General features: G+C 47.8%; 5 protein-coding genes across 5 annotated transcripts; 3 read left to right on the top strand and 2 right to left on the bottom strand.

Moving 5' to 3' along the window:
• Positions 1–188: 188 nt before the first annotated feature.
• On the top strand, positions 189–1,653 carry C8Q69DRAFT_80410 (putative lipase). Its single transcript, XM_028634051.1, has 3 exons — positions 189–212; positions 272–901; positions 979–1,653. The coding sequence occupies exons 2-3, from the start codon at positions 486–488 to the stop codon at positions 1,586–1,588; spliced, it is 1,026 nt and encodes a 341-aa protein (XP_028482701.1). The 5' UTR covers positions 189–212; positions 272–485; the 3' UTR covers positions 1,589–1,653.
• Positions 1,445–3,078, bottom strand: C8Q69DRAFT_80413 (hypothetical protein). The gene is made up of 2 exons (XM_028634052.1): positions 2,770–3,078; positions 1,445–2,721 (listed from the first exon to the last, which is right to left on the bottom strand). The coding sequence occupies exons 1-2, from the start codon at positions 2,787–2,789 to the stop codon at positions 1,719–1,721; spliced, it is 1,023 nt and encodes a 340-aa protein (XP_028482700.1). The 5' UTR covers positions 2,790–3,078; the 3' UTR covers positions 1,445–1,718.
• A 2,071-nt stretch (positions 3,079–5,149) lies between these two features.
• Positions 5,150–6,270, top strand: C8Q69DRAFT_514106 (RTA1 like protein-domain-containing protein; the record flags this gene model as incomplete). Its single annotated transcript, XM_028633332.1, has 3 exons — positions 5,150–5,315; positions 5,374–5,622; positions 5,694–6,270. The coding sequence occupies 3 exons, from the start codon at positions 5,150–5,152 to the stop codon at positions 6,128–6,130; spliced, it is 852 nt and encodes a 283-aa protein (XP_028482699.1). The 3' UTR covers positions 6,131–6,270.
• On the bottom strand, positions 6,270–7,882 carry C8Q69DRAFT_80320 (C6 zinc finger domain protein). Its single transcript, XM_028634050.1, has 2 exons — positions 7,667–7,882; positions 6,270–7,537 (listed from the first exon to the last, which is right to left on the bottom strand). Exons 1-2 carry the CDS (start codon positions 7,733–7,735, stop codon positions 6,410–6,412), a joined length of 1,197 nt encoding a protein of 398 aa, XP_028482698.1. The 5' UTR covers positions 7,736–7,882; the 3' UTR covers positions 6,270–6,409.
• Positions 7,883–8,345: 463 nt separating this feature from the next.
• C8Q69DRAFT_477334 (hypothetical protein) lies at positions 8,346–12,379 on the top strand. The gene is made up of 3 exons (XM_028631312.1): positions 8,346–11,057; positions 11,150–11,651; positions 11,705–12,379. Exons 1-3 carry the CDS (start codon positions 8,583–8,585, stop codon positions 12,187–12,189), a joined length of 3,462 nt encoding a protein of 1,153 aa, XP_028482697.1. The 5' UTR covers positions 8,346–8,582; the 3' UTR covers positions 12,190–12,379.
• Positions 12,380–13,642: the final 1,263 nt, after the last annotated feature.

Here is a 13,642-nt window from a genome sequence, read left to right as displayed (position 1 = left end):
AGCCAATTACTGAGCGCCAGGTACCATCGTCTTGACCAGAGTTTGGCATGCCGTGCCGCAATGACACTGCTTATCAGCCTATTCCCTTAAGCGGATAGCGTTCCTGTAGTAGTTCCTTGGTAGTCGATGCTGATTGTTGAGGATGTAACGGAGTTGCTACATCCAGCCGGGTTATCTCAAACAACCCCGCATCGACCAGACCATCCCGCGCAGTAAGTGGGACTAAGCAACCGATCGGACAATGCGTATCGGACGAGGCTGATCAGATCAGATGAGTCTCATGCAGGTTGTCATGGATAATAATACTAAAAGCTGCTATTCGGGGGCCATGGCTCACAAGGTATGCTTCGTTTCCCCCCTCTTACTTAGAGTTGTTTATCGGACAATAATCCGGGCAGGAATTGATAAATAGACCTTATCACCATATGTCCCGTAGTATACTGCAAAGATCATACATATATACGTATAAGTTGAATTAAACCACCATGTCTATCTCTGCGGATCCCGCACCACAACCTCCATACCCACTGCACGAGTCTGTCCGCGATAGACTACACCCAGAATACGTCGCTTTCTACAGTAAATACATCATCAACCAGCAACAAGTCCACTTGCAGCCTGTTTCTGCATCCAGAACGAGCGGAATCCTCATCCCGGGGGGAGGTCCAGTCCTCGAAGTCGGAAAGACCGAAGATATCAATATCAAGCGACAAGAGACGGAAGGTCCTGATGTTTCAGTCCGAGTGTTCACACCAGAAGGAACGAGGCCCGAGGGAGGCTGGCCTGTCTTCTTATATTTTCACGGAGGTGGCTGGGTGCTAGGGAATATCGATACCGAAAATACAGTCTGTAGTAATATCTGCGTGAGAGCGAAATGTGTCGTCGTCACTGTTGACTACAGGTTCGTCTTCCGATAGCACTTATCAATCATACATATGTTCTAGATTATTGAAATGAAATTGACTGACTACAAACCAGACTCGCCCCCGAAGATCCTTTCCCTGCCGCTGTCCATGATTGCTGGGAAGCCCTCCTCTGGCTCATCTCTCCCGAAACCGCCTCACGTCTATCAATCAACACCAGCAAACTCTCCACCGGCGGTTCCTCCGCAGGCGGAAACCTCGCAGCGATAATGACACACAAGTCCCTTTCTCGACCTGAGCTCTCCATTAAATTCCAGACTCAAGTCCTCGTTGTCCCTGTCACAGACAACACGGCGACAATCGCCAATAACTGGTCCTGGAACGAATTCCAACATACCCCAGCCCTTCCGGCGCCGAAGATGATGTGGTACAGGAAAAATTACCTCCCCAACGAAGCGGATTGGTGTAACCCAGAAGCAAGTCCGTTGCTTTACGAAGATGATTGGTCAAAGTTACCTCCCGCGACGGTGATTGTGGGAGAATTGGATGTATTGAGGGCGGAGGGGGAACAGTATGCGGAGAAGTTGAAGAAGGCAGACGTGCCCGTCGAGCTGCATGTTATGCAGGGTATGCCGCATCCGTTTCTGGCAATGGATGCGGTGCTGGAGGCAGGAAAGAAGGCGATCACATTGGCGTGTGAGGCAGTGGAGAGGAGTTTTCGTTGAAATGGAATATCCGTATAGAATAGATTTGAACCAGGGCTAGTGGGAGGTCGATGTCGGAACATATTTGTGGCATGACTTCGCATATGTTCTCTCTCCTCATAGTGTCCAGACTGTTTGACGTATAAACCAGTCATAGCAACTGCGACAGGAATCTCTCGTCCAATTCCATAATTCTGGCAGATCGACGATACACAAAACCCCCTTCCAAGCGCGACTCCATGACACACCCTACTGCACCTTCTTCATCTTCCAGTGCCTTCGATTTCAACCAGTCTTCTTCATCTTCATACTCCTCGCGGAAGTTGCATAACGCAAAGTCAATCATGAAGACTTTATAATCGACAGCCGATTCTTTGCGTACAATAAAGTTCCATGGTTTGACATCCTCGTTAAGTATGCCGCGATCCCCAAGCAGGTTCACAATACGAATGGCATCTTCGCAGATCTCTTGCCATGCCTCTTTTGGCGCAAATGAGGCAAGATCACTCAGAGGGACTCCTTCGATATATTGTAAAAGGATCCCAGGGCAGTCAACATACTCGCTAACTGTAGCGCTCTGCGAATCGTTCCCTGGAATTGTAACACGCCCAAGAAAGCGTGGAATATCTCTTCCTTGAATATCTTCCAGCTTTTGGTACACTTCATATTCCGCTTCATAGAGCCGCTGCATATAGTCAAAGAGATATGCTTCATCTTGAGCGGCATTCCATGGTTCTTCTTCTTCTTCTTCTTCTTCTTCTTCTTCTTCTTCTTCTTCTTCTTCTTCTTCTTCTTCTTCTTCTTCTTCTTCTTCTTCTTCTTCTTCTTCTTCTTCGTCCTCGTCGTCCTCAGTGTGTAAACTTCTAATAAAGTCTGACGCTCTGCCGTCCTGGATAAATTGCTGGTATTCCTGCTCAATTTCCAGAGTCCAAGGCTGAATTCGCTGATCTTCGCGCAGTTCAGTTGCGAAACGCCGATCGTACAGCTTCAAAATCACTCGCTCCTTTAGATATGGATCATCTGGCATAATAGCCATTACACATGAGAGCGTGAATTTGAAAAGTTCGACAATTGTGCCTGTTATAAACCGGGGTTCGGTTGAGGACGATGTCGTTAGTTGAAACGTGATTTTGCTGCCCTGAATATAGGGACATCTGTTATCTATTAACATGTAGTTGACAAATACATATAGAGTCACTCACTTCAGCTCTCTATGTTCCATTTTGATATTTTGGAGCTTTCTTGTTCTTTGTCGAGACTGGAGACTCAATCAGTGTAGGCAGAACGACTGTCGTGGCCGGTCTCCACGTACGACGGGGATGACACAGTGAGAGATGGATAGATCAGAGTGGATATATTAGAGGGTAGATCCATCCAAGAAAAGGAGCAAATCGTATGCTTGTCTCCTGGCGACGATAAGAAATCCCTCGCCCTTGTAAAGTCGTGTATGCGCCAAAAGTTGGGGCGGTGATGTGTTTGTTACCTAGGAGGAGGTAGTTATCGAATGACAGGTAGCTTACAGTAGTTAGTATTTAACTGTTATAGGTGACTGTGCCCCCTTCGGTGGCTCCTGCTGGCCGTACCTATACACTGGGACAGGACATCATGTGATATAGGGTATCTATTCCCGCAGCAAACAAATTCAAGTTGGTAAACAAATAGGAATATCCCTATTTGTTTGTTGTATCCCTATTTGTTTGTTAAGGAAATAGGATTCACCCAGCCTCTAGTCGGTAGGTACCTACCTGGTAGTCACCGCTTCCTTTATCAACTACATAGTTAACTAGATCTAATTTAATAGTCACTCAACAGTTTACCTTATGGACTGCAGTGAAGTAACAAGTTCCTTCAATTGCTGAATTAGGTACCTACCCGTAGTGACTGTTCTGGAAGGGTCAACTTTCACGCAAATTGATATAAGTTAACTGCAAGTAATGGAAAAGACGCTTATTAAGTGGATTATGGACATTATTATTTTGACCTGCTTTTATTTCTGGGAATATGACTAAACAACTCCTTTTTGAATGTAGTAATCAGGGCGCTTTTCGAGCTAGCAAGAACTGGGTCTCTAACGTAGTAAGCAACGTCGCAGAAAGGAAGAGGACTATAATTATGGCTGCCGCCATGGACGGGTTATACTAATAGGCCTTTCAACTTCTATAATTGCTACCTGCCATCTTGACGATTTAATACTATAACGGGGCTTAATATTCGATATATTTTTAAATAATTGTTACTGCTCAGAGAAGAATTCTTTTATAGGAGCAGTTTCCCAATAAAGGGAAAAAAGGAAAACAAACAATTAGTATAATTAACAGAGTAAGAGTCATCTCAGTTGCCCCAAGATCGAAAATAAGCGTCTTTCCATCCTCACACACCAGATTAAACAACATGTGATATCCATTCTACTTGTGAATCCTATAGCATTCGAAGTTTGACTCAATCATTGAAATATTAGACCTGCTGGACACAGTCACACATCACAGAAATGACCACGCATAACAAAGTATCTCTTGAGATTAGCTTGATACGACGACGCAAAGAACTGATCAAGATGGTATTTCTATATCTTTCTGCTTCCCTCTAAATTGTCTTCGTAAACAGCAGTCGCTAACGTATGTCTCACAGGCGAGAGGGAAAGCTAAGAAAATTAAACCCAAAGACGAACCTACCTTAGAGGAATACATTGAAAATATCCCAGAAGACGGCATCAGGTTTTATTGGGGCCGAACAGGGGTGCGAAGAAAAGCTCACGGAGATAAGAAATCCAGTACCGGAGGCGTATTTCAAATCCGGACAATGGAAACGTCGGACTCCCCTCCTCAATATGTTGTTTATGTCCAGCGACACAACAGAGATGTGGTTGCGAGGTTCTCTATGGGCACGAGCCGGCCAAGTGATAAAGACGTTGTCAGAGAGTTGAAGAAGATAGCCGGAGTGGCTTGAATGGTGTCACAAAAGCAGTGGATACATTGGAAGGTAGATCCAACAAAAGGAAGAAATCGTATAACTATGGTAGTTACTTACCTGGTAGCAAGCATGGTTAGCAGCTTACCTGAGATAACATACCAGTAATCCGTCCACTAACTACCCGAGCGAATACATAGGTAGCTACGAATACGAAGCTCGTATTGTATCCCTTCTTCGGTATCGGTTCACCGGATAAAATAAAATTGCTGCGTAAAAGGGACGATCGACGCCAATGTTAGCTATAAATAAAAGCAAATAGTGGAGTCGAGTGGATTTATTCTATCTTAGGCAGACAACTTTTAAGACTTGGCGTTGATATGTTTCGTTTGCGCTATACTGGATATGGTATAATGTACGAATACGTACCTAATATACGAGAAGTAAGATCTCATGGCTGGTGTAGGAGAGGGATAGACGAGAGTAAAGACACCTATTTTCATCTCGGAGGCAACTAAAAGGGCTCTTCATTTGTTTATTATAACATTCGTTCGTTTTCCTTTTTTTTTTTTTTACTCTATTGCGAAACTGCTCCTGTGAAAGAGTTCTTCCCCGAGCAGCGGCGACCATTCATATATCGAGCATCAAGATCCGTTATAGCATCAATTCGTCAAGATGGCAGGTAGCGATTATGGAAGTTGGAAAGCCTATCAGTACAATCCGTCCATAGCGGCGGCCGTGATTTTTGTCATCCTCTTCCTCTCTGCGACGCTGCTTCATACGTTTTATTTATTCCGGACTCGTACCTGGTTCTTCATACCGTTTGTCATCGGTGGTTACTGTGAGTAGCTTAAATGCTTACGCTCTAAAGACTTGAGCTAATGATATTTTTCCTTCAGTCGAGAGTATCGGATATATCGGTAGAGCCATTTCCTCACAGCAGTCTCCAAACTGGACTCTCGGTCCGTACGTAACACAGAGTACGCTCTTGCTGATCGCACCGGCTCTTTTCTCCGCGAGTATATACATGGAATTGGGGCGGATAATAGTCCTAGTCGGGGGAGAGAGGCACTCCTTGATACGTGTGAGTTGGCTCACAAAGATCTTCGTGTCGGGTGATGTATTATCATTCCTGATGCAGGCGTCAGGTAAGTTTCATAAGCATCCTCCACTTGTTGCCAATGGTGAGGCTCGTGATTTAACGAAACTTGAACAATAGGTGCCGGAATTTTAGTTCAAGGAAACCAAGGCACAGGGAATGGAGTCATTCTGGGCGGTCTCTTTGTGCAAATAATCTTCTTCTGCTTTTTTGTCTGCAGTGCCTTGACGTTCCAACGTCGCCTATCGAAGACACCAACAGAACAGTCGGAAGCGGGATACATCCCATGGCGCAAGCATATGAATGCGCTATACGCGGCAAGCGTATTAATTCTAATCCGATCCGTATTTCGTGTTGCCGAATACGCAGAAGGCAACGACGGTGCTCTCTTGCGAACGGAGGTTTACTTATACGTCTTTGACGCCGTTCTCATGTTCCTGGTGATGCTAACTTTCGCAGTCATCCACCCGAGCGAGATTAATTGTCTCCTGGGCAGGGGGAGAGTTATGATTGCCAAGGGAGGGTTTTCGATCACGGAGGCGACGGTGTTTGTTTAGATTTTTGGCGTGTTGTTCATAAGTTGTATCGGTAGACCTGAAGAGGAAACCTTCCTTGTTTATCCCCGTCTTCGCTATGTATCGCCAAGATATTCCCGTCCTGGTTCCTCAGACCGAAAGCTGGACAGTTTGTAACATAGCTTTAATGGTTGCGCCATATAGACATATACGGAGGCTGTATTATTTAATCTCCCTTTGTCGGAGATTTCCTGTATCTGCCTCTGAAGAGCAATGCCAACAAACCAATGTATTTCCGTGTCAATATATTTGACCAGAAAGTTAGCAGTCAAAGACTTCTTCCATGGCTCGATTGAGGAGAGGTCGGAGGTCGGCATCGAGAGAATCATAAATGACCTTCAGGACTCTGGCCCCCCAGTCTTGTACCAACCAGTTCCCTCTCAAACGGTGCAGGGCCAAGCAATAATAAGCAAGGATAGTGAGAGAAAATCCTTTATGTTCACGGAGATCATCAATGTATTCCGAGCGAAGTTTGATAGGCCACCAAGCCGCAATAGTAAGTCGCCCTGATTCATATCGCGCTAGGTCCAATGCAACACCGGTTCGGTCAATGACTTCTTTATAAGCTTCAAAATCGTAGCCAGCTCCCCTGGAAGCATTCTGCTCATTGGCATAATGCAGGCTCTTCAACATCGATTTCACGTCCTCTGAGGGATCGATATCTTCGTCTAGTCCTTTCAAAGTGGGACCAATGTCCTTATCCCGCTCCAACCAGCTATGAGAAGTGCTCAAGATCTCCTGCATACCGCGACACAAGATGATAATGCGATAGAGATCGTCTATAAGTGATAACGGATCCGAGGAGTCTGGAGTGATTGGAAACGCAAACGCAAAACCGACCACCAAACTCGAGAACGCGAACATTGCCTTGCCGTTCGAGGGGTTTATATCTCCCAGCATTTCCCGAAAAAGAGCCAAACCCTGATCTTGCTGTGCGACTGCTGTACTGATGTATGCGGCTTTCTGGGGGCCGCTGCTGGACACGGCCAGATGGAGCGCTGACATTGCTAGTATGCCACGCATCAAGAATGGGTGAGATAGGGCTTCTCTTGGGATGGCCTTCTGCCATAGGTAATCGCTTTGTTCATCTCGTGTCAGACTGCGGTATGCTAAACTGCACCAGTGCATCATTAATTCCAGGTCAACCATGTTGAGGTCAGGAGTCGCTGTCGCGTCCTCATTGTTGAGCCGCCCAAAGAACTCGAAAGTAGTGTCGCTCGTCGCTTCATATCCTACATTTATGCCGGCCTCCCCAGTCGTCCCAGACTGGGGAGACTCCAGACTCTGACTAGAATCGCCATTTCTCCAGAGAATCGGAGTGGCTGCGCCGTATTCACATTCTGTGTGGCGTTTAACGCAATTCATGCATTGTGGACGCTGCTCATCGCACTAATTGTTGGATGTAAGTATTCGGACTAATATTCCTTGAGTAGACCGCTAGAAGAAGATTTATAGTGGAATATAGCTTTTTCCGCGCCCGCAACAGAGAGAGAGAAGAAGAAAAAGAGAACAGCATACCTTCACTCGTCTGCGTTTACACTGAAGGCAGCCATGACGTGACTTCCGATGAGTTCGTCTGGTGGACATCAGATATCAGATATAGCCTTTTTTTTCGGTTGGAACTTGCGTGACGAGAAGATATGGCGGACGATCGTGTTGTAGGTACATAATAAAGGAGCCTAACTGCAACTCCACTGTACCATACCGGTTTTTTTTGTCGCGGCTCCGCCACAGTCGAGAGCCACGCAGTTTAACTTCCTCCTTAGGTGCGAAATACTATCTTAGATCCATATACATCTGGAAGCAAAGCATTGAGAACTTAGATTATTTTCACGCACGTAAGTAGTTTCCTGAGAAACTTAAAAGTCAATGGAACCATCAGCTAGGAGGATCTGTTTTCAACCTGCGTAGCAGAACTAATAGTCCAAGATGCGTTAGTTACAATGAGATAGCTGCTTAGTGAGACAGACATGTAATATTGGATCAATAGATAATGGATCAACCGTTGGTTTGATCGTTCTGCCAAGGTTATTGACATATAGACAATCGGGTATCTCAAGTTCAAGTTCTCAGAAATCACAACCACAGCGCTATCATGTGACTCGCTGGGCGCAAGTCACGTGGGGTCACATGACGACCACGTGCTCTGCCGGCGCGTCGGCGTGTCGAGAGAGGCAGTTTTGGGCTCAGAAAGTCATGTTGATGGGAGCTCCAAGAGCGTCGTGACAGCAGCGGAGTCTGCTCTCGTTTGATCCATCGACAGTCTGTTTCCACGCGACCTATCTAGAAGACTTGGTCAGCGCAGACTGCGCCGGGTTGCCACACTACAGAAGAGGCCCTCGTCCCCAGACAACCTTCCTATGCTGTTTACGGACAGCTCTCCAGCTACGCTCCACTAAAGATTCCGCCGGCGCTTTGAGGCGCAGAGAGCACAATGGCGTTCAGTGTTCCATACGAATCGAGTCCGCCATCGACTCCCAACAGATCACGAGGTGTTTCCTCGAACGCTTCGACGACTCCTGCTGGGGTTCCACCGTCCTCAGCGCACTCCTTCACTCCGCAGGGCCCTCCGCCGTCGACAATCTTTGGCAGTTCACAGCCGAGTCGAAGGTCGAAGCTGAACTTTTCAGAATCCGCGTTCAGTCAATCGGGTTTCAACGGCGGTGATAGCATCATGGATTCGTCGTTCGCATCCTCCAATTACCCGATGCCACGAACAAAGAAGGCGGGCGCTGGCAAGCCGTTTGCTGCGTCGCAGTCTCTGTTCGGCACAACCAACGGCACCCAGTTTGGTGACTCAATGGACTTTGGAAACAGGAGTGGATACAGCTCACAGTTTAGTCGAGGTCCAGAGGAGTATGAGGACTACGAAGACTACGACGAAGAGGACGACGGTGGCATGGACGTCGAAAACACAAATAATATCTCCGAGGACCGCTTCGGGTTCTTTGGCTCAACCTACAGCACTACAGGGCCTGGTAACACGGCGCCACTTGGTCAACGGAAATCGATTTACTCTAACCCTAACAACGCGAAGCGCGCGAAGCTGGACGAACGATGGGCAAACCCACCAGCACCAGCCAGCAAGCCCAAGCTTGCGCCGAGGAAAAAGGACTCAACTATCCCGTCGATAGTGCGCGATTTGGCCACTAGGACCCAGAAGGCGATGGTGTCTGAACCGAGCGATATGATCATTGAGACAGAAGACGAGGTATGTCGGATGTACGACAAAGTGCGCCAGTCGGAGTTCAAGGAGGTCGACTTTCAGGCAGCACTATCGGAAGCGTCGACGGAACTAGCGGATATATGGTACGAGTGCGCAGAGAGGGAGAGCAAGACACAGCGGCCGTATAATGCAGCTAGTGGCATTGGGCCCGGCGAGAATGCTCCTGGAGTCGCGAAGGCCAGTTTCTTGGGTTCCTTGCTCCTCCAGCTTCACCATCCACCGCTGGTGGATGCCAATCTGGGAGGCAGCAAAGGCTCTGCCGTACGCGCGACAGCTCGAAGTCTGGTTTTGTCCGGTCCCAGCGCGAAGACATACGAACCCGTCCCCAAAGTGCTGCTGGATTGGTTGAACGACTTCCACCCTCCTCAGACGGGCGACATACAGACTTTGCAAAATGTCAGTCCAAATCCTACGGCATCTCCGAGTTTCTGGGAGGTTGTCCAGGCTTCTGTCCTGCGGGGTTTCCACTCCGAAGTGGTTGCGGTTCTACGGTCTGCGGATTTTAATTACGCCAGATCTGCATTAGAGGATGGATTGACCCAAGCTGGTTACCGTGGAGCCCAGCTTCAGAATGTTCAGAAGACTGTCAACAAAGCGATTCAGATTCTGGATGCTTCGCCTCTTGTGCAGCAAGATGACTGGGACATCAAGGGAGAAGAATGGACGTCCTATAGGAAGCGCGTTGTTAATGCTCTAGCTGAGCTCGAAGAGTTTGCTGAGGGCCAGGACCAACCGCCTCCACCACTTCCAATTCCCACAACTCGCTTCCAGGCGATCAATTTCGGTATGGGGCAAGATACGAGCCGGAGACTAGGTGGTTACCCCTCGTTTTCCCAGTCGGCCCGTATGGCTGAGAGTCGTGTGCCTTGGACAATTTATCAGAATCTGAAAGCTTTATACGGAATCCTTCTTGGTGACTCGACTGCCATTATGGCGCAGTCTCAAGACTGGGTGGAAGCCACGATTGGGCTCACGGTCTGGTGGGACGGTGAAGATGACAGTGAGATTATCAGCCAGAAAGACATCGATGCCAGCACGTCCAGCGCGAAGCGTTCACGTACGAAATCGCATTCACACGTGCCCCGCTCCGTAGATGCCAATCCCGAGGACGCCTACCTTCGTCGCCTTGACTATACGTTTTCCTGCGTTACGAATGATGAAATACAAGGAGAAGCTGCATTCCGTCTGAACTCCTTGAACAGCCTTGAGGTTGGTCTAGCATCGATTTTCGAGGGCAATGTCGAAGGTGTTCTCGGGTTGCTGCAGCTCTGGTCCTTGTGCGTAGCTTCTGCGGTAGCAGAAATTGCCTCTGTGGGCGGCTGGCTCGACACTGCGGCTGGAGGAAAGCCGTTGCCAGGGCTTTTGAGTGAGAACGATCTAATGGTCCTTTCTTACGGTCAAGATGGAAACGCGGCTACTCGTCGTCTTCAAAAGGACGATATCCTCGTGCTCTACGCTGAAGGACTGTTTGGTCGCCAGCGCTTTGAACACCAGGATGATGTACGGGACGGATGGGAGGTTTCCTTGGAGATCCTTAGCCGACTTGATGACGCCGATACCATGCAGAAGAAGGTTTCAGAGATACTTGACAGGATACCACTTGACACAGCGGAGCAAATGGACAAGGTGGTCTTGCTGTGCACCGAGCTTGGTCTAGATAATGAAGGGAGAAGAGTATCTGAGGTCAGTTGCCTCCCCAAATATCCGCCAATCCACATTTTCTTCGAGGTTCTTTTTTTTTTTTTTTTTCGACTTCGGTGCTAACGATATTACAGAGATACGGAGACCGTGTCGCCTCCGAATCCGAAGAATACGGCCTAGCACTTGTCTGCTACGCTCGTGCTCATTCCTCTCGTAAAGTCAAATCCGTCCTTGACCTTTTGACATCATATTCCCTCGTGCAGTCCCGTGCCTACCCGGCCGCAGCAGATTTGGACGAGCAGTTGAGATCTCTGATCAGTGAGCCCAAGACCTGTTTGTCAGCTATTGCAGCTGTCGACAATGAAGCCGCCCGCATCCTGCAGTTCTACTTCAGTGGTTACGCCACATTACGTCGGTTCTACGATATCCGTGATGAAGAGATTGACCTGAAAGAGGGCGAGAAGCCTAAGCACAAGCCGCTGGCAAGGAAACGAGCTGCAGCGGATGCTTTGGTTGCAGTCATCCGCAGTGCAGCCGACAGTATCTACGGCGGACTGTATGATCCGGACCGAGATTCAGCCGTGCAAGTGGACGGCCTGCTCGCGCTGCTAGGAGAGGCATTGATTTTTGTGGACCGTAAGTATATCCAGATCGGGTCAGTAGGGAAAACAAATGCTAACATGATATAGAACCAACCGCCCTTCTTACACTTTCTCAGCAATCCACCATTCTCTCTGCCGTCGAAGATCTTGAAACCGTCACTCCGCGGGTCTACGCCCAGTGTGAAGAATGCTTCCGCTCGACCCTCGTGCACTATCACTCCTACGAACGGTCCTCTACATCAGGAAGTGACTCCTCTGCCTCCTTCGTCCTGCCACCCTCCCCACGAACACTGTTCAAGAAATCCGTCTCCAACGCGACAGCCTCGAGCGGGTTCTCCCTCATCGGCAACGAAATGCTTGGATCTCACTCCCGCTCGCGCTCCGGCTCCGGCTCCGGCTCCGGCATTCTCGTCCCTCGACCAGGCCAGAAATCCGAGACCGTCCAGAGAGGATGGGACTGGCGCGCCGGATTACCCGAAGATGCAAAGGGCTCTGATATTCTCCGTATTCTCCGTCTTGGCTTAGCCCGCGGTTTGAGTTTCGGCGCGTTGGGATCGGTCGTCTCATCATGACTTACTTGTATGATCATTGAGCATTGTTCAAGCTGTGATATCTGCAATGTTTTATGTGTGCCTCTCATATGATCGTGTTCTTTTTTTTTATATTTTATTTCTGCACTGTAACTGGACTAGTCTGGAGCGATCTGATATCACATTACATTGCAAGAGAAAAGAGAGGGAGAAGAGAAGAGAAGAGAAGAGAAGAGAAGAGAAGAGAAGAGAAGACAAAACTTAACCGGTGTCATGGAGTGAAAACTACTATAAGCATCATGGTATCTGGGGACAAGTTGCATTCGCATTCAATGAATTTCACCATAAGGATAATATAATTCATCAACCTTCATGAAAATATTTCTCCATCGTTGCACAGAATTCATTAAGCATCTTCCATAACCAGAAGACAATGTGGTAACTACACCGAGTGATAATTCTCGTCAACTATAACTTGTCAGCTTTAGAACTGGGGACGAAATCTATATGAATTGACATCAGCGCATACCTAAACTTACCCAGAACACACCACTTACAATTTTATTTCAGGCCAAGTTTCCGCTAACGAATAAGGAGGCCAAAGGTTTTCTTGTGTTTTCTTGTGTTTTTGGCTCATGTACGATGTTGCAGTTCTGATTTTGAGGCTCGTTCAATTACATAATAATATAGATAGCGGGGAAGGTATGACTGAGGCTGAATCGATGATAAAGCATCAGCATCAGCACGAGCACCAACACTGATAGCATCTCATCGCTTTGTCTCATGATGCGACACCGATGTCTTCAAAAGTATGGGTATGATTATGGGCGTGAAAGTGGGACTAAAGGTTTATAGAAGATGAATCATTGCAGTTGATCGTACGGTTCATGTCATGCCTGAGTATGAGTCTGACATATAAGCAATTGATCGGAGAGGATCGAGGCTTGGAGGTTTACAGGCCTAGTTATTTGATGGATGAAAATAGGACAACAGACAGGGATGTATATAATGTTATCAATCTGGTCGAAAGGCCCTTGTTTGAGACCCGCTATCGAGGCAGTATCAGGATGGCAGGGTGTAGTAAGCAACAGTAGGAGAGCGTGTCAGTCTGCCCGTTGCGCTGGGTCTGGAATCGGTCTGCTTGCTGATTGATAGTCTGTGAAACGTGAAGCAGCGAGCCTTACGATGCCTGTCTGCCTAAGGGGACCCTGATCGCAGCAGTAAGTGAAGAGGCTCAGCTGCCAACGGACAAGATGACTGATAGCATCATGTGTCCGACTTCATAAAGATGGGGTGAGTCGTGTCTAGGTCATTAATAAAGCTCGTGGGGAGAATACTACCGGGATGACTGCAGATATTCCACATATATCTTAGAATATGTTTGGGCAGTCTACAGGATAGCCCGATGAGAAGAGTCATGATTTCTGATTATTGGATCTGGCCTGCCTAGACGCTTCCAGAATCCATAACCACATGGAGACAGCTATTTCCTGAG

Source organism: Paecilomyces variotii (assembly GCF_004022145.1).
Source record: "Paecilomyces variotii strain CBS 101075 chromosome Unknown C8Q69scaffold_11, whole genome shotgun sequence".
NCBI lineage: Eukaryota > Fungi > Ascomycota > Eurotiomycetes > Eurotiales > Thermoascaceae > Paecilomyces > Paecilomyces variotii.
The sequence above is the reverse complement of the archived record's forward strand: the minus strand, read 5'-3'. Positions and strand labels throughout refer to the sequence as shown.